General features: G+C 41.3%; 1 protein-coding gene across 2 annotated transcripts in view; it reads left to right on the plus strand.

Annotated features, from left to right (window-relative positions):
* galnt9 (polypeptide N-acetylgalactosaminyltransferase 9) overlaps positions 1-23,151 on the plus strand; it is a 98,604-nt gene that overhangs the window by 5,046 nt on the left and 70,407 nt on the right. Inside the window, exons 1-2 of one of the 2 annotated variants that reach the window (XM_056377022.1) lie at positions 8,968-10,065; positions 20,368-20,548. In XM_056377022.1, the coding sequence (XP_056232997.1) occupies positions 9,825-10,065; positions 20,368-20,548 (422 nt within the window). In that variant the 5' untranslated portion in view covers positions 8,968-9,824. Of the gene's footprint in view, positions 1-8,967; positions 10,066-20,367; positions 20,549-23,151 lie in introns of those variants that run through there. The other variant, XM_056377023.1, reaches the window with a different exon arrangement.

The raw sequence follows: 23,151 nt of genomic DNA on the forward strand, positions 1-23,151 counted from the left end.
CCCCTCTCCCAACTTCTCTTTCGCTCTATCTTTTTTTCTCTCTTTCTGCCCTCTAATCAGCCATCAGGGAGTTCTGTGTGTGTGTGTCTGTCTGTGTGTGTGTGTGTGTGTGTGTGTGTTGAGGGATCTTGAATGGAGGACAGAAGCAAGCGCGAGGAGCGATGGCCCGCAGTCCTCTGCACCCACTTCGACCTCAGCCGCTCCAGTCCCCTGTGGCTTGGCTTCCCCTCCCTCAACACACACACCTCAGCAACCTTTCCTCGCCTCCTCTCTCCACTCACCCACATGCCCTCTTCACTGGCTGAGCCACATAATTATTTTCTCTGGGAGACATACTGCTTGCGTGTGTCTCTATCTTTAATTACAATCGAGCAAAAGGGGGCCTTAACAGGAAGGACCAGACGTGCTGCTTTGATGTTGTCTGCTGCTGGCCCTCCGCTTTTCTCTTTCTTTTTTCTGGCAAATGGCAGAATGCTTATATATCAAACCCATTCTGACCACACAGCATCACATTCTTTCTGGCAGTGATGGGAAGTAAAGCATGGTATCTTTGTCCAAAAGCAGATTGGGAAAGCTTGGATCTGGGGCTGCTTTTCGGGTGGTAACGTTAGCTTAACAATGACCAGCGTGTTGTTCTGCTCCGAAAGTAAATTCCAGTCTGGCCATCTGCGTGCTTTGATCCCCACTGCCAACGACGACTTTGTTCTTTTGGAGGAATCACTGGCAACAGGGATTAGTATGTGTGTGAAGAGAGTGTGGGCATCAGTGTGCTTGTACTGTAGGTTTTGAGGAGTCTGTTCACTTAATGCATGCATACTGTATGTACAATGTTGTATTATGGTGAGATTATGGGTCTTTAAAAACTGGTATATAGGAAATATTTCAGATCAAAGCTTTAACCTTGAGCAATTTCATGCAAAATACTCACAAATATTTTTGGAATGTATTCCTGTTGATTTTTTTATTTTTTTTTTAAATAGACTGATAAAAATCTGGGTGAGCCAACACATATATTAATTTCATGCATGTGTAAATGCTATGAGTATTTGCACAGACACTGGTTTTTATGTGTGTGCATGTAGGCTTGTTTGTGTGTGCGTGCTTGTGGTAACTGATTAGTGACTAAGGTCTGTGATTGCTGCTGTGAGTCTGTGATTAGAGCATTGACTGAGATGCTGGCTGCTGCTTCTTTTTGGCGACAAATGGACAAGAAACTGGACTGAATCGGCGGCTCAGTCTGCCACCTCCTAGTGAGCGAGACACGCTCCTTTCTATCCCTAATACCCTGAACTCGCCACTTTATAGTGTAAATAAAACATCAAGAATGAAAGCTGGAGAAGCATTTGTTGTCATCTAGAGCTATTATGTGAGTCATTTAGTAAAAATTGGGCTCTAATATCCTCCTGGTATCACTTCAAAACATCAGACCATGCCACAGTTTGGTGAAACTGAGAATTACGCTTCACATCAGTGGCATGCGGTCAGGGTAAGCAAGGCAAGCAGTGTTGCCCAGTTAAAGCTACAAATAGACATCGATTAGAACAATACTGAAGTGGAAGTAAAAAACATCTGATCTCAACAGTGTCTTGTCCCATAAAGGTCTGATATTGCCTGTTTGCATCCATCATGTAATTTACAGCCCTCTTGGCAGCAGGCTATTGTCTCTGGAAACTAGCTTGACTACCAGCCATTGATAAGTTTCTGTCATTTTCATGGGGATGGGCGTCACTGTGTCCCGTTGACAAAGGTTGGGGCTAGTCAAGCAGAGTGGAGAGCAGCGTTTTTTGGACATTTGCGCATTGAGGATAATCCTGGGATCTTTGATGGGTGATTAGCTATAGCTAAAATGTGCCTGTCAAGCTGTCCTTGGCCCAATCCCAATGTTCCCCCTAAGGCCTAATCCTTAGCCCTCACAGACTTAATTGATGTCACCCTGTAAGTGATTGAGTGCGAGAGGCTACAAGGATTCAGAATGGTATAAAGGGGAATGGGAGAGCAGTTTGTGACATATCACGTTGTCTTATCAACGCCAAAATATATTTCGTCCTATTGTGGGTTTGGAACTTTAGATTTTATATTTTTATTCAAATATCTTAAGGCTGGTTTTTACAGTTTTTTAACGCTTCCCCAAGTAACCATGGTAACCTTCTGTTTAAGGCCACAGTGCTATGAACTTAACAACCCATAACACATATTTCACTGTTATTTTAAGGGTGTATTGTCAAGAGAATAATATGTGCCAACATACTCCCTGCCCGTTACGCACAAGCAGTGTGAGAAAATGCACTTAGATGTTGGGATCAGTCAGTTGGAACGTTACAGTACAGCCTCAGAAGGTTGGAGCTTCTTTGTAACATGTTGTGTGTTGTAAAATGTCATGTATCAAGGATGTCTCTTGCAGGAGGGTCTGCAGAGAAGTGTTCTTTCTTACTACCTGGTTAAATCCTCCAGTGTTCCCCATTCATCAGCTAAATTTGTCCACTACAGTTTCATAACGAATCAAAGATTTATTCACATTTCTCATTGTATAACATAAATATTTCTAACTTTGTGATTTGTGCTGTTGATTCACTGTAGACCTGCGAGCAGCACTTTGATTCACTCAGCCCTTCTTTGCCCCTCAGTGCGCACAGAGCTGCTGCGTGCATGTACCAGGACTGGGCTCACTGGTCAATCCCAATATATAATCAATTGACCATAAAAAGAATCTAACTCTGTTTGAAACACTGCGCTGTTATAATAGCAATATGCCAAGGTGCAAACGCACCTAGCTTTTAAAGGGAATGGGAAATGGCACTGTGATTGGTTTATTGGATGTTACACCCAAAACGCCATTGAAATAGGAAAAGTGACATGGACGTGCCCTAAACGCACTTGCGCCACACGCTTCAGACCATGCACTTTGGATCTTTAAAATAGAGCCCCATGAGTCCGAGAGGGTGGACATTAGGATTTGACCCTTGACTCAGCTTCCTCCCTTCTGGGATCAGTTACGATATTGCATTATAGATACGCATATACAGATATGTGTGGAAACTGCACAAGTAGTACAGTTCCTTTCAGGAATAGCTCAGTACACTGGTTGTGCGCATAGTGGGGGAGAGGGAGAGAGCACAGAGGCTGGCAACTGCAGCAGAGAGTTGGAAGTTGGTAAGTTAGAAGTTAGAAGAAATGTAGGTGTACTTCCGGCTATTTGTAAGTAAATGAATGCAACAACTCCTAAACACACAAGTTCCTGTGCGTCCCCTGAGCTCACCAACTAGAGTCTGGATTATGAGTCAGGAAAGATAAACAACACTGATGTAGGATTCAGCATTTTCACTGCAGTGTCATTGTCAGTTAATGGTTAATATTTTGAAGATTACCATGAAAATTAGTCGGCTGTTCGGCTCTGCTTGCCTATCTGTAAAAGTCACTGTGCACTCTGCCTCACAGTATTATTATTTTTGGCTGATGAAATTCCTCATTCGATGACATTAATTTTCATGCTGAATTAGAGGAATGAACATAAATCTGTTAGTGGACAAAAACAAATGAAATGTTGGAGACTATCTCTGAAAATAGGAGTTTAGGTCACATGTGAGTCAGCTGCAAATAAAAAGAAATAGTTCAGCTTTGTGGGAAAATATGCTCATTAGCTTTCTTGCTTAGGAAGAAAAGATACCATTCTCATGTCATGTACATTAAAAAAAGGAGCCAGCAGTTGGTAATGTTAGCTTAGCATAGAAAGTAGGAAAAAATATCTAGTCGGGCTGTGACTAAAGCTCACACGTTACAACTCTTGTAGCCACAACATGTAGTATCAGGCTAACTGTTGCTAGCTGTTTCCAGTATTTGTGTTACACTAAGCTAACTGCCTCTTGCTATTAGCTTCATATTTAGCGTACAGATATAAGAGTGACATCAGTATTCTCATCCTACTTTCAGCAAGAAAGGACAAAAGCTTCGCAAAAAATGTCAGAATATTGCTATTAAGTCCATGGAACATTCTTTATTTCACTTTTAAGGCAACTTGTGCATCAGTATAGTTATTACTATATCATATAGCTGCTGTACTCTTTCTGTCTCTATACCTTCCTGCCTTCCAACACAAGCTAAGCAATACATTTCACATTTACATTTATTTTTGAAATGATATTTGAACATGTTGCAAAATTCCAGGAAGATTGAGGTTTTTTTTTTGTTTCTGTAGCGGCAGTTTGGTAGGGCGTGTGCTGAGATGCAAAAACTAAACAGAGTAGAGCTGAGGATTTGTTTGTAATTACAGCCGATTCTTTTTTTAAAGGGTTTAGCGTTGACAGTATAGAAATCCTCACAAACGTTCCATCATCACAAATGCATCAGTCGAATTAACCCACATACAGAGCTGTGTGTGTTTGTCTCTGAGCTCAAATGTATGCTTTTTGGTGCATTTTTAATAACATTTCTTTTGTAAATCCATCAATGGCTGTTTTTCTCAGTATGAAATACCCCCATCCATTGTCTCACCAAGAAATTGAAAACATAAACAGGAGGAATGCTCACAAGCCATGGAATATCAATCAGTCTGCAAACAAGTCGGAGGTGTCAGCAGAGTAATGGCTTTTGTTTGAGAAAGAGTCCATAGCTGGTGCACACAGGGATTTAAAACAATAATCTTTCCGGCATAATGACTAGGTAATATGGATAGTCCATTTATCTTTGATTAGATTTTTTGATGCAGGGATTCATTCCCCCGGCTCCCTGTTTCATTATTCTTTCTAATTACCTGCACCGATTCGCCCATCAAGCATCGGTACACTGGCAAGATGTAATTGCTTCTGCCATAAATCAAGAAACATTTGGGGGTGTCTGGAGAGTTCCTGCGCCATTAATACAAACACGTGAGAAGCCAGGCTTATGTTCATATTGATAAATCCAATCACTCATTTTGACATTTTGATATTTAATGTGCTCAGTCTCCAGCTGAATGTTTTGGTAGTTCTTACACTGATAATTCCTGTCACAGTTTTGTTTGACAACATGTGTACAGAAGCAACGTCTGCCTCTGTCTCATTAACGGGGTCAAGATTCGCCTGGTCCCCACTTGAGAAAAAAGCACTTTGCATTTGTGGTTGGAATAGCACTGAGTGATGCATTACAGGTACAGCCACAGTTGTCTACCAAGGTCAAGGAGCACTTTGAGTCTTAATGAGGCCCCAGCTCTGATAAACATTCAGCTGCTGGTCCCCAGTGTTGCCTCATCTCTGTTGTACAAAAACCAAAAAACATGTGAAAACTTGCCTGCAGCTGAACACCACATATTCCAGTCCGCAGGGTTATTATTCTAATTTAGTTAAGGCATTAGGCAAATCAACAGCTCCTGCAGCAGCTCAGTAGGGAGAAATGGCTGGAGGTGGAATGTGAATGAGCTAAGTTAAGGCAGACAGAACTGGGGCTTAGCTGTTAGCCTCAGGGTCAAAGTGATAATGTATGAACTTAGCTCTGGCAGGCGTGCAGACAGCACTACATTAGTGACCAACGAGCGTCTTTGAGTGGGCGCTTTATTCTGAAAGCGACACAACAAGTCTGCGTGTCAGCTGATCAGGGACAAACATGGATTATTTACTCATCTACATCAGTACCCCTGTTTCTGGTGCATCAGATTTGCCTGTTGTTTTTTTCCCCTCCTTTTCACAATGGTCACACTGACCTTGATGTAGCTTGTGGTGAATTAGATCATTTGCGCTTTTGCCAAAATGTTATGCATATTAAGCACCGTGAATACAAATGGAGGACACCATTTTTCTCTTGAGGAAAAAAAACGTGAAAGTTGCAGTATCCAAAGGTTAGACATGCTTTAATATATATCACATGTTTGTATTTGTGCTCAGTGCTCGCTAATTCTGTCTAGTTATCCTGAATACAAACTATTTACTTTTAAAAAACCACAAGGTCTCTCTCTCTCTCATTAAATTCTATCAACACACCCAAGAGTACATTTGGTATTCTATTAAAATGTCACAGCATGTGGCTTGTTGAAACCTGGATAAAATGTTAAACAAATGCATTTAAACCAAAGACAAAAAAAAGTGACAAAAAGTTATTTTGATCTCTCACTCTGCTGTTAAACTCTGTCCTGCAGTGCAGTGGATTAGTGTGATCTGTTGACTTCTGGCTGTCCTTGCTTAATAGCATCTTGTCTGAACACATCTACGCTTCTCGGCCATGTCGACCGGCCAGGGAGAAGCGGCTTCAAATGATGAGAATGCCGAGTAAAATCACTGGAGTGTAGCAAACTAAATGGTGCCCAACAAAGCACGTCCTACCTTTTGTTTTACAGTGGTTTTTATCCTCTTTGGATCCAAGACTTCTCCACGCTCCTACCTACTGAACCTGTATTTACTGCATGGTCCGTGTGTAGTACATGCTTGAACGATGTCATTCATAGTGATAATTATCATCTGATTGTGCAGTTCCTCAGCACTACAGAGCATTTTAGCATCTTTCTGATCACTGTTTCGATGGTCTGCACCCTACTATTTTGCTTCAATCTCCCCTTTCTCGTCAACCTGATTTCCAGATGCTGTTAAACCAACTGTAGGCTGCACATGTTTTTCTGTTGAACGCCAAACAGAGCTAATAGAAGAGGGAATGTTGAAATTATAATTATCAGGTCTCTTGAAACATGACTCCAAATGAATGCTAATGTTGCTCCATATATGCTGGATGTGCAAATAAGCTACTTAGCTAGCACACTGAGCATCTTGAAAACTTAATGGCAAATGTCAAGAGGGGTTTGTTTACAGGCTACATGTCCTGGGCTTTCTTCAATCATATTGCTAAGAGGACAACTATTTGCCCTTGCCTTGCAGGCTACAGTTTTCTGTGTACGTTTGTATAGTTGTTGAGGCTAAAGGAGAGTTTCAGATTTATTTTGAAATTCCTCTGTTACTTCCTTTCAGTAATTAAAACAATATGTATTTGAAAAACAAGATTTTTGACTGCAACAAGAGATGGCTTTTCTACTTAAAGGTCAACAGATTAACTTTCATCACTACACTGATGCAGACTGATTCATATATACAATGACTGGGTGGTTATTTGGAAGCGTCTGCTTTGTTTCCTTTGAACACAGATCTGATGAATACATGACTGTAGATATTTCTGGCTGTCTTGCAGCAGTGACAGATGCACAGTTTCCTCCCACTGAATATGTTCAAGTGGCTTATGTAGAAACACTGAGTGGGTTGACTAAGGTGCAGCTGGCAGTGAACCAGGTTAATATGCTTAAAACACTTGAGTGCCAGTGTCTGCAGTGGCAGAGGCAAGCAGGGTGCTGAATGCAGAAAACAGCACAGAAGTCTTCCGAGAGTCTTCGAGGAGCGTAGAGGGCAGTGATACTGTAGCTGCTGCATAAGCAGCTGTGCTGAGGCCTGCATGGTGTCTGAGGTGGCTGTAACAGTGATTTCCCCACAGTCAGTCTGTTTCTGCAGACCTTGAATCAAATCAGCACCTTTTTATAATAGGACTCGGGCAGTAGGAGTCATCATTAAAAACTGCATACAAAGCCAATTATTTGAAATGTACTTGTCATACAGAGGTGAGAAGCACAAGAGCTGCGGGACAGGAAATGAAGCACTTGTGCTACCATCATTAACACACGAAAGGGTGATGATAAGAAGTACAGTGTATCATCACAGCCCAGAGAATAGTACGGTCACTGTGGTTGTGTGTGTGATTCCATATAATTTTGTCAAATTTACACCCATAAAAACCACCTTTAAACTTTTTGGATTGGACTTGGTGGAATATATGGCCTGTCAAACCTCTCAGTGCTCTTGTGCATGTTAAGTTTGTGTCTTGATAGAGATGATGAGGTCGGGCTCTTTGAAGAGCACCAGTGCACCGCTCTTCTCTAACTCTGAATCTCCAGGAGGATTAAAAATGAAAGCTCTTGAATTTGCTCTTAGAGAAGCGGAATTGTTTTCATCTTGAAGGAGTATACCATTAACACATTTAAGAGGTACAAGAATACTTACAAGACCATTTTTTCATGCCACATGTCTTCTAGACAAAGAACTGTTTATAAAGATTTTTACAATTTCAGTTTTTACAGTTAAAGTGGAACAGCAAACAAACTGAGGAGTATAAATTTGAGATCCTCTGGTGGGTGTGAAGTGGGATCAAAGTGCTCTGGGCAGCCTGTGCCACGTCTGGGTTTGCTTAATCAAGTAAAAGTACAGTGAGACTGAATCTCTTTGTACGTGATTTGGTAGCAGGAGGGAGGTTGTATTTTGAGTTATGATGAGGAACTGATTTATACTAGCTGCTGATGGTTACAGTCTTTACTGTATGTCTGTTATCTGTATGTCCTTAAAGATCTTTATTAGTTCTTGGGTTTCTGCATTGCACTTCACAGAGATCAGTCAACAGTGTGGGCTGCAATATGAGGCAAATTTTCTGTTGATAAAAGTTGATCTTCTGTTCTGAAGGTGGTTAAAATAGAGATATAAAGTGAATGCCACCTCTTCTCCCAGTAGCTGATTAAAAATAGCGTATTTATTCGGCGCAGGATGATGTTTTTTCGCTCAAACTTGATGCAGTTGAAACGCTGGCCAAGCATGTGATTCGTGACATGATGACTCCACTCCTGAGCTTTACCATGCATGCGTACAGGGGCAGTTACATAACATGCAAACGAAAACATACAACATCTATACAGCGTGGATGTTAAGCGCTAAAGCTTTAAGTTGCCCCTGGCAGTGGCATCAGAGGTGAGATGGAGAGTGTTAACCTCCTCGTTACGGATCAGATAGCAGAAATCTGTTACCACATTTTCACAGTTCACTAACTGATACGCGGAGAAGGCTTGTTACACCAAGTGGAAGTATTTACTGCTTTCATGGTCGAGCTGTGTGTTTTATCCTGCGAGCCCAGCTCCTGAATATTCATGATTGTGCCTCTAAACGTCAGGACGCAGCGGCGGCTCTTCCTCCCGTAAGCGGAGAGGGTGGGAGGAGAGACAGCATGCCAGAGCCCGGCCACATCTCCCCCACCGACACCGAGCATCGGCATCGTTTGACAGCATCTGCTCTCAACTCCTCCTGCCCTGCACCGGCGGTAAGGGAAACAACAATGGACTGACGGAACACAAACACAGATCGAGAGAGAGAGAGAGAGAGAGAGAGAGAGAGAGAGAGAGAGGGGGAGAAACGCCGCCTTGTTTTTGAAGCATGCACATATTCTCTGGACGTAAGCTCCTCTGGTTCATGTTTGCAGAGCGGGACGGATCGAGTGACCACGACGCCTTTGAGAAAAGAGATGCCACAGCAAAGCAGTGATATGAGTAGGATGCTTCGACACGAGTGGTTATTGCGGTGCGTCTCCTGTAAGATGGACGAGACATATTGGGGCTGAGGAACTGGCGACTTATCACGTTGCGGAGGAGAGATGTTTTGCAACTGCCGTAGGCTATTCAAGAGGATGAATGCCTCGCGTGGCGTCATTTCTCGCTTGTAATATGTAGCTCAACGGGCGGCAGAGCGTGTGCAGCTGTTTCTCGGCCAGTGAAAGCCCCGTAAACGCATCGGTTTATAAAGTGGAGCCGAGCGCATTGGCCGCCAGCAACCTTTCCCACCTTGAACTTTCATGTGCCGAGTGCGATGCCCCGCTACGGAGTGAGCGCAGCCTCCTGAGCTGTCCGCGGTGCTGAACGGTCGGCTCCTCTGTTTTCCACGAGTTGACCTTCTCTCCACCGAGCAGAAAATCCGCCCCTCTGCAAGACACTGTAAGGTGACAAAGCAGGCCACCACACATGGACAGCTGCTGGGCTTGACTGAGTCAGCCAGACAATATTCTCTTTCATGGCTGTGGCACGCAAAATCAAAACTTTGCTGACCGTCAACATTTTAGTGTTTGTGGGGATTATCCTGTTCTCGGTGTACTGCAGGATCCAGGACCGATCCGAGGAGCTCATCCAATTAGGGCGTATTTCTGACCAGAGGCTGCGAGCAAGGAATGGCAAAGTTTCTAACTTGGTGGACAGGCAATCTATTCTCCAGAGGCTGGAGAGGCTGGAGGATGTGGTCTACAATCAGTTAAACGGTAGGATACGGCTTCAAACACTAAATAATGAACACTGGAGAAAATCTATGACTTGCTGGTAATGAAGTCATCATCAACATAAAGAAAAATGAACACTGCAAAGAAATTATTAATAAAAAATCAGCTCTTTGGGAATGTAGACTACTTTGTTATGGCATGAAAAATCCAAAATGTGCATCAGATTCACTCAGCTGACTTTTCCTGTCCACACAAAGCATGACTCATGCATATTTTTCCTGTCAAGGTGTAGCCTAATTTCTTGGAAAACCCAGCTTCCTTTTGCACATGAAACAATGTATGATGTGCTGGTGAGTGGTCTGCAGCCTCTAATGCACTAACCCTGCTTGTTAAGAAGCAAATGAAGCAGGGTGATGTATTAGAGTGCAATACTTATGTGGTTTCAGACTTTACTGGGCTGTTACTTTAACAGCCTATCAGACTGTGACGCCCTTAACCCATAATTGACTTGTTGTAAACTTCACATAAACTTATGCTTTACGTATTGATATGTGTTAGTTCTGTATAGAATCTCACTTACAGGAAGTCTTACAGGAAGTCTCTATCTCAGCAGCTGCTCCTGTCATTTCACTGAAGGCACCACTGGTGAAACATATCAGATTTAACAAGCTGTCTGAGTTTTGGAGGAGAGTCTAATGTAATGGCTCCATAATGGAATGACAGACTTATATTTCATTACATGGCCATTAATCTGTGGGGCAGATTTTTGGTCTTCTCAGCAGAGCAGAAATCTTTAAAACCAAGTTACATTCAGTATGACTCTGTCTTACTCATGGTCATATTCTCCTGTGGGAAATCCACATAACCACAGCTGCTGTTAAAGATACAATCGGCCATTTATTCAAATAGATGTTTGAAAACACTGAAATGGAAAGAGCAACATGAAATATTCCATGGTTATAATTCACCATTAGGAAAATAAAGGCATTAATTCCATTACTGTTAAATAACGTCAGTGATGTAAACAAACCTTTCACATCCTCAGAATTCATTTTAAAATCACATCAAGCTCCATGCTTCCATGCTGTTTACACATAAATATAGGCAATACAATCTTTGTATTAGCAGGCCACATTAGGGGTGAGTCAGTGGGCTTTAATCTGATGTTTAAATGCATGACAATTAGGGATGCAACATATGATTATTTTAATTATCGATCAATCTGCTTATTTTCTCAGTTAATTGTGAAAAATGCCTGTCACAATTTCCCAGAGCCCAAAACCAAACAGTATATCATTTGGTATTATACATGATGAGGAAAATCAGCAGATCCTCACATTTGTGAACCAGCAATCGATTATGAAAATGGCTACATTTCTGTAGACTTTTCAGCTCGAATGACAATACAGTTAAATAATTTCACAACAGCTCTTTACGAAGAACTAGTCCTGTCCAGTATTTTTGTCTAATATCTGTCTACTAAAAGGTTTAAAGATTTAAAGGTCCAATAACATTGTCTTTCTTGTAAGTGACCCAAATCCAAAAATATTTGAGTGATAATCAATTTATGTAATATAAGATAGTAATCCACTGCTGACTGGATTGATTTTCATTGACTCCTCGTTGTAGGAGTAGTTTTTCTTGCTCGCAGGATGTCAAGGCTAAGTGGCATCACAAGTATTTTATTTTTTCTCATACTGTCGTGGCTGCTTTGGTGACTAACTTCAAGGCAATGTCGGCTATGGTGTATGTGTATAGATTACAGCAGAAATACTTAACTACATTACAACACAGACAGATCCTAATAGAATAAAACCACATTTCAAATCAAAATACCCAATCCCTCACACTGCTCTACGAAAGCTCAACCATCTTGCTCTCAGGCCAGATAATGAGAAAGCAGCATTGTTGTTTCATTATATATCATTGTGAAATGTTGCTGCTTTGTAAAGTGTTGCAGATTGATTTGTAATTTATCAGTAAAGTCAATTTCTATTTACTAGCTTACTGTTCTCTCCAGGGGAATGGTGACTTTATCATCCGTGTAAATTGCAGGCTACTGTAGCTTCGGATGAAGGGGGACTGTGAGGGATGGGGGGCGGTGCAGGAGGAGGTCTTTTCTGCTGGTGTTGTTGTATTTGGATGCTGGTCACCAGTAGAGGTCACAAATACCTTTTATACTCCTTTAACTTGACGACAGTTTTCCCCCTCGAAAGCTGCTGCAACTTGGAATTCAAGCACACACAAAACAAAAGTAGAAAATACATTTCACAGCGGAAGACAGAGTATCTCATTTCAAATTCCTGTAAAGTTAGAAAGACTCGGAAGCAGTGACTTGACAGTCCATTTGACTGTTTTCCCAGCAGTCAGTAGTTAAGGACGTTTCACAGCTTCATGCGGCCCCAAAACAGCGCGACTCTGGATTTTTTGCTGCATGATCTTGTTATTATGCCCGAGCTTCAGCAGCTATGTAAGGGTCACTCTGTCACTTTGAGTTATGCTTGGCATCCGGCATCCAGCCAGCAGGCATTGCCTCTCAAAAAGTACAATGCATCCTTTCAGTCACTCAGCTTTATACAGAGACAATGCAACTAAGTCATTCAACCCCATACAGTATTACTGCTGTGGGACAGAAACACACTGTGTCTACAAAATTCTTGTAGGAGTGAAAGAGGAAATCTACGATTACTAAACTGCCATTTGTGAGATGATACAGTGAGGTTGTCCCAGCTGAAAATGTACATTTTGAATGGATGGACTTTGAAACATGAATTTACAAAAGTGTGTCACTAAAGTGTAATTCATATATTTTTATCATATATTCGGCTGGAAGGCATGCACCTCTTCTGAGGCTTAACATACACAGTTGAAAATGTCAGAGCTTATCGCGTCAGTTGTTGTTTGGTAGCAAACACCATATCAGCTTTATAAATTATTCTCAACAGTGACTACTCTCTGCAGCGTCAGTAAGTGCAAGTTGCTGGGACACAATTTTCAGGTCTTTCACAAGTGGAGAGAGTAACAGTGGCTTGTGGGCTGAGGAGAGGAATAAGCTACAGCTCCACAAACTAAGTGCAAAGCTGGCACAGTTTCTTGCCTTCCGGGTAACACAGGGGCACGAGAGAGTAGAAGCCTACGAAGCTGTTTAGGAATATATTATGATGAAGATGCTGCATTCGGTGTTGGAATATGACAGAGAATTTGAAATTACACAAATTCACAAACAATAACTACAGGCATGAATCTCTTTCTATGCAATTTAAGTTTGGAACGTTAAAAGGAATCAGTTGCAGTTGCGTAATTTTTCTTTGACAGAGGCAATGAGTACCCAGGAGAGCACACAGGCTGGAAACGTTCGCTGGCTGTCACAATCCCTCCATGATTTGTCTTGAGCTCTTTAATGGCATCCTTAATCATATCCTCATATCCCAGGTCACTGCCCCTTTTTCTAAATCGTGCACAGACCACAAATTGTATTCAACGGCCACTGGGAATAACCATAGTGAAAAAAGGTCTCTCTGCGCCAATAACTATCACCATGTCCGGCAGCGATATGAAGTAATTGCCCATTCCTTCTGTTGTTTATTGCCTACCAATGGCATGCCATGGGAGCTAAAGCAAGGTCCAATTAGATCTGAAGGACGTAAACAAGTGGGAGAATTTGTCTTTTATTTGTCTGATGGATTGTCACTGGACTCCCAACAAGAAAACAACGTTCAAGCTTTATCAGCAGCCCATTCTGCTCAGAAATAAGCAACCGGAGAGTTATCAGCAGCACTGCTGTGCTGTTGATGCCACTGTCTTTGGGTAATCAGATGAGAGGTTTTAAGCTTGTTAACCAGCTTATGAAGCAGCATTTTGACCTTAAGTACTGCATTAGACCCGCCAAATACCCCTATACTTACCTGCCGAATCCCTGTGAGTCTGACTGGTGTGTATGAACATTATATATATATATATACGAGTGGCTGCCATTATGTCGGAAGAGATAGAAATGCATATTTTTAACATAAGAGTTTGACTGATGAGGATTTTGCAGGTCAATACTGATATGTTCATTTTGAACTAAGCTGTAGATATGCGTCATAATGTATTCATATTCAATTAGTGCAGAGAAAACACGATCAAAGAATAAATTCACTGCTTGTTAAATCCTGACGCCCTCCATTATTGTTGCAATGTCTGTCAGGCTTTCTCTTCATGCTCGGTACAGTGCATAATGGCGGGAGATTACTACTGTATCAGTATTGACACAGTGGGTTCTTGATTTCAGACAGGTAGACAAGAGCAGGCTGATTTTTTTCCTGGCTGATAACACTCGATTTTGCTAGAATAAATGACAACTGTCGCCAGTAGATTTTATCAGCAAATGCTCCAAAAAGAACCTTCCTAAAAAAACGGATGAGCAAGTGAATGTGCTGTTGTTCAGTTCACCCGTCTGACCACAGCTGGATGTGTCATTGTTCGAGATGGGCTGTTGTCCCACAGCTCACGGTCCCGCTGAGGCTCTTGTCATCAGCCATGCATGTCACTCCCGGCCTTCTCCCAGTGCGTAGGTGCTGATGGGATGGCAGCCTCTCAGGCCCAGCTGCAGCACCAGATATGCTTCTTATCTGTAATGCCCAATTATGGCGAAGAAACCATCGCTGTTTATATGCTAAGCCTGGTGGGGCAAAGACTTGATGAGAAATGAGAAATGCCACACTCTCTCTCTTGCACACTGACACACACTTGATGCTTTGACTGTATCTTGGTGATGCACATCGCAGTGTGCCTGCATGTTGTTGTTGTTGTGCAGTGTGTGATGGTGGCGGCGGTAGTGGCGGCGGCAGGGACACCACATCACAGCATGGTGAAGCCTGATGAAATAAAATATATTCCAATAATGATATGTAGATTAGGCTCTGGTCGACAAAACAGATAAAAATTAATTCTGCTCAGCCTTTAGGAATGAAGATATTGAATTCAGCGTCTCACCTGACGATCAGCACTCAGCCACTGACAAAAATGACAATCTCAGATGGAGTGAGCATTTGTTTTATTCACACTGCTGGCCTCGAGTCACGCAGGGATTACATTACCATCATTTAATGATGATATCCTATACAGTCAAATACAGTTAAAAGCTTTGTTTTTCACCCCATTAATTACAAATATTAGACTGAAGATGCTTTCTATTCACGAGTGTGATCTTGGTGTGGTGGTCCAGTAATCCAGTAAGTTAGTCAAAGAGTCAAAGGGTGAGCTGTTTTACAAACAGGAAGGGAAAATTGTACTGAGACTATCAACAGGGTGTTTAATGGGTTCATTTTAACATCCTGCCTCTTAACCCCATAGAAAAAAAACTGTATAAAGCTTGACAACTGGTAAAAATTGAATTCCCTGCCTCTGCACTTTGTGCAGTTTATGCCTATGATGCTCTATATTTGGTGTTCTTGCATTGTCAACTGAGCTCTTGTATGACTTAAATTTTTTCAAAAAGACAACATTCCATTGTTTAGAGATAATTTAGGGGTCTAGTGCTACCAATTTCTGAATCAGAGTTGTTATCCTCCTGACATGCCTGCTGCTGTTATGAGTGGCAGTGCTAGAATTACTGCAGCTCTTCTCCCAGTTCTCAATATTTCATAGATTTGTTTTGGTCTTTGAACGCTTTAAACCTCTCTAGAACGAGTTATTTTCCTCTTCTTGAAGAGATCTCTGAATCCCCCAACCCTTCCCTCACCATCAATATTTAGTACTCCGCTGCATCACTTTGGACACGCATAAATCCACTCTTGCTCTTAAATCATTCATTAAAAAAGGGGGTCATCTTTGAATTTGAGGCTCTGTCTTATAAAGGCCAAATCAGGCACATTCTGTGGCCTGCTGTATAATTTAGAGCTGTTATGGGTTTAATTTGTCATGTCAGATGGATTTGGACAAATAGATTGTGAGGAGCGAGCACAGAGACAGATGTATACTCGGACACAATGAAATTTAAATTGGCACCTTGCGTTGCAAGGATCCACATCCAGCTGAGGTTTTGGATGGGAATGAAGCCTGAGTGGAGGAAGCAGATGTTGGGTTGTAATTGCTTTGTAGTGAGATGATGATGAAAGTGTTGCTATGCTGTTTGTGTTTTTTGTGTTAACCCACATTGGAAACCGTGAACGGAGGGATACTTCACAGGAAGCACGTAGAAATACGACAGATGATATTTGTTTTAGTCTATAAACCAACATTAATTGTGTCTTTGCATTTGTTTTGGTTGCAGCACTACAGCAAGCGGTGTGGGCTTTTAGTGTTGTATAGTCATCTTTTTTTGACCAGAACATAACAGCCAGCTTGCTGGATGCTTCTATACAAAGTGCTTCACGCGGTCATGTGTACATACATTTTTAACTTGTGCATTCGACATTGGAATAGTGCTCTTTATCCTTCTAGAGTTTGTGCAGTTCTCTACCCACAGATCTACATGGCCCAATTCTTCTTTTAAAGAAATGTATTAAGAGCCTCTATTTTTGCTTGTATGCACCTTTCTTGGATGAAAAATGTTGGAGCATTTGGGTCCTGCTATTGATATATTAATGCATATTAAATTTTTTGTTTGTATGACTTTCGGCTTTCTTTCAAACAAATTTCACAAGTGGAGATGAAATGGAGAAAACATTAAAGATGAATGCGACCTAGACAGAGCAATTTAACTACCTCAAATTGCCAGCCAGGCATTATCAACAGGTTTTTTTATCAGCAGCTGCATAAAATCAGCAAAAGATCTTTACAGTTAACGGCTATAAACAGCATCAGTTTGCTGCAGCACTGTTTTAATTTCAGAAATACAGACTATTCAACATGAAATTGCTTTTCTAGAATCTTTGAACTTAGGTTGACAGACAGCTGTGGATCAGATTTTCAGGCCTTTTTCTGGGAGTATCCATTGCTACTCATCCCATAATGGAATTTCCTTCAATCAGACAGAGGAAGTGCAAGGCGGTGGGAAATGGGAAAATAACACAGTAACCAGAAAACAAAGCTGGCAGGCATAATCCTGCTTCCAAGAATCATGGAGAGACAGAGAGGCCCTCCAGACCCGAGTCTCCAGCTCTGGAGGGTATCTGTGTTATTGTGTGACACGCGCCACTATGCCAGATGGCTAGTCCATGACGTGAACCCCACCCATACTTGTCAAAATGCCACCACACTGGCTGGTGCAGGGCATGCTAAATCCCTCTCGTGGGAGAAGCCAGTTTGAAACCATTCAGCTCCAATTACAAATCTTCAGTAGCACCCGAGGATTTGAGGCCATCCAAATATGGTGATTACGCCGCAGTTCCTGGAGGGGTGAAGCTGAGAGCTGAGCTCTTCATTTGTATGCGCTGTTTACTTACTGTCTGTGTGTCCATCTGTTGATATGGTGAACAGACGCAGCTCGATTTTTCTGTGGAGGCCACACTGAAAGCTTGGCTCGAATAACAATCATCTGACATTATCCTGCAGTTTCATGGAAGTTTAAATAGTCAAACTAGGCTCAAGGCTGGCAGGGACTTATACAAAGGAAGCTGACAACTTAGACTTTGAGAGACTGTACTAGAGTCATTCGGGTGGGGGTGGTCAGAGAAGCAGCAGCAGGGTCATGTATTTATTCTACTTGCTGAATATAGTATCTTCGATTTTTCTATGCCCCGGTTACTGAACAGTTATCAAAAATGTCAAAATAGTAACGTCAGAAACACCTTTTGTGTCCACCATTGATTATGAAGGTTTGTTTTACCACCTACAGTGGACAACAGTTATATGGATCTTTATAATTAGTAGAGATTGAACATTATTTCTCACTTTTCTTTAGCCAGCAGTAGAGTACAGCCTTCTCTATACTCTGTATCACCACAGCACAACTACAGTTTCATATAGAGTTCACCTGTAATATAAAGCTTTTTCAGCACAACTCGGTTTTAAGTTGAAAACATTATGGGGCTGAAGGCCCTCAGCAGCCACAGTGCTGCCACTTGTGTCCCATTGTTTATTTATTAACAGTGGTTATAAAGTAACTATTTCATTTAGAGCTGGAAAGCTCAGTAAACAAAGCACACCATTAATGTTTAGCATCATTTTGGAAATTACAAATTCCACTCTCAATGTGTGATTTGGGCTATTTGAAATGAATCTTTCATTAACATTGAAATCAGGGTTGATATGAGAAATTAGGGAGGATGGTATTTAATTTTTTCCCAAGTCAAGGGAGAGGTGAAACTAAACATTAAAAAACAGAGGGAAAGTCTTTTTTTCTTCTTTTCGCCCCCTTTCCCACCACAATATTTTTGCATAGTCGCTTAGAAGTCTGAATCAGTGAACAGGGTTTTTTAAAAAATTTTATTTCAGACCTTTTCATTTTTGACTTTGCACCCATTTTTCTCCTTCCCCTTTTTGAAAGTGTCTCTGTCACGGTACCAAACTGATGGCCTGTTAAATCAAAGTCACAAGTCATTTTAATGAGAGCAGAGGGGTATTTGAAGTCCGACACATTAAATCCTGTGCTGAATTTAGTTATGTTAGACCAAAGAACCCTAACATGATGGGGCTGACCAAGGACCAGCTCTCATTAAGCACTAAGCACACAGACAGGCATTCTGGCTGCTCTTCATGGATTCTTTGTGGGATAAAACGACCTGCATGTAACAAGCACAGTTTGAACACCCTCTTCATGGTCATGGTGGTACTACACTGCTTCTATAATGCTTCTATAATTAGACATTCAGAGTCATTAGGGGCTCAGTGTAACATCTGGTGGCTCTTTGTTGGACTAAAGGTTTCTGTAAACATTAGTGAGTCTTAAATCCACTAAACCAAATTAACTTAAACTACACAGCAGTGGTGCTTTGTAAGCATTTTTGCCAGAACTGATTCAATTGAAATCACGTTTCAAATCAAATCTACATGAGTTTATCATTCTGTCTCTGGATAATACAGAAATAAATGTACCCTTATATGCATAGGTGGTTCGTTTTTTGTTTTTTTTCAAGTAATTTGTGACATAAATACTTTCAGTGATTTTGCAGGTAAAATCTTGTTGCTTTCCCCCTTTACAAATTATTGATTTGCCTATTATTATATTTTGAGAAAATAAAACTTTGTATTATTACCCCAATTCCCAATATGTGGGTTGAAAAAATCCTATGGAAATTCATAGGGATCAGGTGTATACAGTATTTACTATTGACTATATATATAGTGCCACTGTTGGCTGAAACTGTGTTTGAACATTAGTATTTTGAAACAGAGAAACAAAAATACTACAAAGAATATTACAGTAAACCATCTAGAAAACTCATGCAGCTAGCAATAATTAAAAACAGATATTGCAGGTGACAGACCAGGGTGGAGAGATGGCGTGTAATTTGACAGAAAACAAACTTGCAATTATATAATATAATATACAAAACGTTAGGCACCTCATGGTGGGGGCACTGCAGCACCTTACTGTACTTCCTTCACTTCACCCTACTTTATAACTCCCTAAAATTAGCTTGCCAATTAGCAATACTATAGTTGTGAATGCACCGTTACTGTAAGATAAGTGGCATATCTTAGAAAGATAAACTTGTTTGATCATTAAAGACTAATGCAGCTGAAACCTGGTAAGTGGATGCAGACTGAAGCAGAATGTTGTTTTTTTCATTCTGTTTATTCAGCTGAAAAAAAGTGTTCACAATAAATCAAGAGGATTTTGACAATGAAAGACTTACTGCCCGAGTGTCACTCCCAATACACTGCCTAAAATGATTGCAATCTACCTTTTAACACAGTCATCTGATTTGAGGACTTCACGCTATTGTGCATTATTGAAATGACAATCCAGGACTTATTTTTGTCATCCGCAAAGTGTAGATATCCCAAACAAAATGCATCAAAAAATCAGGTATAATCATAATCCCTCTCACTGTGGATTTTAGAGTGTTTTTCTTTCAAGCCTGATTACCAACTGACTGTTTCAGGCCTGCTATTCTGGATGTGAATTACAGCTGTGCACTATCTCTCTGGTCTCTGTTGTTGGCTCTTGTACCACTGTGTCTTCTTGCTTCTGCTCTGCTCCGCTTATCTGTGTGACGTCTGTGTCCATGTGGGTGTTTTGCAGCTTTTTCATTGACAGACAGTGTAATGATGCCCTATGGATGAGCCCCGCTGGGTGTCTGAGCTGCCATACACCAGTCTCCTCACACTGCTACAGAATGTCAATCAGCTGCCCCTCTGCATGGCCTCTCTTCTCACCTGTCTCTACCTGTTCCCTGTGCGAGTGTGTCTGCCTCTAGACATGGCCATGTACATCCGTATGATTGTCTTTCTGTTCTGTCATTTTCTTGGCAGGTTTGGCGAAGCCCATGGGGCTGGTGGAGGGACCCGGAGGCCTTGGCCAGGGGGGAGCTGCTGCCACTCTTGGAGAGGACAGTCGTGATGCTGAGGGGAAGTATGAGGAGTATGGCTACAACGCTCAACTCAGTGACCGCATCTCCCTGGACAGGAGCATCCCTGACTACAGGCCTAAAAAGTATGTCCACCTCCTGTTTCTTCTTATTTTTTGTCATGTACATTCTCCTTCCACCTACAGCTCTACACCTCTTTCTTTCCCCCTGGCAGGGTTTTATAATGTTAGAGAACCAGTTTAATCCCTGCAGCAGTTGATTGGTTCTATTTTCATGAAAGCACACAATGTACAGCAGGACACTTGCATTCTTCTATCTGTTGGTATTTTAGTGAATCTCCAGAACATTTTCTGTGGGAAAACTAGAAGCATAGTTTCCATAAAAGCTGTGTCAGAAATGATCAGATGTGCTGTTATATCGTGGCGTTGAGGATTAACGGAATTTACAAGAACTTCCTACAAACTCAGATCAGGTCAAAAGTTCACTGCACAGTCATGCTTTTTAAATACTTTTGCTAATTAATGAAGTCTGCACAGATTCATTCCCACAGCTCACCAACTCTTGGACTTAATTCCCTTAAGGGGAAATATTTATTTCTAAATGCAGTAGTGGTGTGGTTGTGGTTGTAATCCTAAAAGAGCTGTCAGTATGCACTTAGTGAGACTTGTTCTGCAGATGTCAGGAACAGGTTGGTGGATGGACCTTTTAAAACTGATGCAACATAGTAACCAAATGTGCTTTCCACTTTAATTAAATTTTAATTTAAGGTGCTGTATGTTGTCAAGTAGGAAGGTGATGGGATGTATGGAATGTCACATGGATCAAAAACTACCTCATGCTGGTTTCCATATTGAACTTGAAAATGCAAATGTCACCCTTGTAAATGTAATGTCTGCCAGCGGGGGACATTCCTGTACACCTAGTTCTTTATGACACTCATTTTGCACTGGCTGCTCTCAGTTCCCCAGTGGCACATGGCAAGTAGTAAACTTGCTGAAACCCCAATGGACTCGAGTCAGAGAGCAATGCACTGTAGCACTGCGAATTCGTTTATTTTATGCCAAAAACATTTCTGTCATGTTCTGTCATTCATTTTACAATGAGCGGCGTAATGTTGTTAACATCAGCATTTTCACTGTCTGGTGACTTTGGAGAAATTGTTTGTGACCACACTGGTGTTCAGTAGAGCAGCTTTTGTGAGCGAGCATTCCTGATGAAATGTGCATCCATGTGAGATATGCAAAGTTGTCAACATTCCCTCCACTTCTCAGATATTGATACGCCTCTGTGCCTCCTGCAGGTAGTGAGTCATGTGACCAGTAAGGATAGCATGTTAGCACCACTGCTGGCAAGCTAATCTGCTAGCATATATGAAATGTTAAATGCTTTAAATGCTACAGGGATATATTTCAGGAATTAATTTGATTGTTGTCTTTTTACTACAATCACATTGAGCTGCCCTCTTCATTATCTAATATGTCTCTGGTCACTCAGAACAGAGACGATTCTGGGACTGTAGCTGTAAAGTGTTTAATATTGAAGGATCCTGAAATGTGATTTTCAAAAATGATGATTATTTTTTTCTGTGTTACCCTGATTTTTGGTACAATCAACAGTTTCTCTTTGAATAGTCTTCTTTAATCAACACCAACATGGCAAAACAGTACACACCCAACCTCTCTCTGTCAGGGGCCACAGCAGACTCCACTCTACTGTTTCACACGTTACTGTCCAACTTCACCAACTTAGACTCACAACTGTTTCACCTGTGAAACAATGGCAGGAAACAAAATTACTCTTAGACAAGGGGACATGACTAAGCAACTTATATGTTACACATATAAATAGAAATAATAGTTAATTATTGTATTCTGTAATACAACTCAGTTCCGCAAAAGTCAAAATGATAGTTTAATTAGTCTTACTGAAATGTTTAACTTACCGCACTGTAGTGTGTAGTTTAATAAGCAACATAAGTCAGTAGGGAAACTTAAGTAATTAAAATAATGCAAAATGTATTAACAGTAACTAAGGTCACACATGTGAAATGAGGTAGGTTGGCCTGCTACGAGTCATTATTAGTTCATTAATTGATTACATTTATTCTCACTGGGAAGGTACTGCTGCATTCAAATAGAGGTGAAAGGAGAAAGACACATGGCAGGTTCATTGAGAAGCCTTACAGTGTTTTTCCCTTTGCTGTGGAGCGTTTTACTGTTTTTTCAAGGACAGCTGTGTTATGGGTTTCACCACTTACAACATTCTTAAAACACGACTAGACAAGGCTACCAAAAAGTGGCACACACTCTGCTTCGCTTTCTGTGTCTGTCACATGACTCTCGCCTCGCAGGTTGTGATGGTCCCTCGAGAGTCTCCCTCTTTACTTCCTTGATACTTGCTTGATACTTTTCATCTTCTTCATCTGTCTTATTGTCTAACTCCACTTAATCCTTCCTCCTCTCTTCTGTCAACGGCCAAGAGAGGTTTCTGAGGGCTTTAGCGGGGATAACAATTCATTTCATCCAATCTGCTTTGTTCCGAGCTCTTTTTCACGCCCAGAAAAATTAGACAAGAGTGGAACGGGGAGGAGGAGGGCAGCTAAAAAGGAGCATGCTAATTAATGAAATAGGCTGAGAGTGCCTCTGGAATGGAAGGGTTTCAGGAAACTCCTTTTTTTCAATCGACACATTCAACAAAAAATGTGATGCAAGACAAAAGGGAAGTGAGT

Source organism: Seriola aureovittata, chromosome 5, assembly GCF_021018895.1.
Source record: "Seriola aureovittata isolate HTS-2021-v1 ecotype China chromosome 5, ASM2101889v1, whole genome shotgun sequence".
NCBI lineage: Eukaryota > Metazoa > Chordata > Actinopteri > Carangiformes > Carangidae > Seriola > Seriola aureovittata.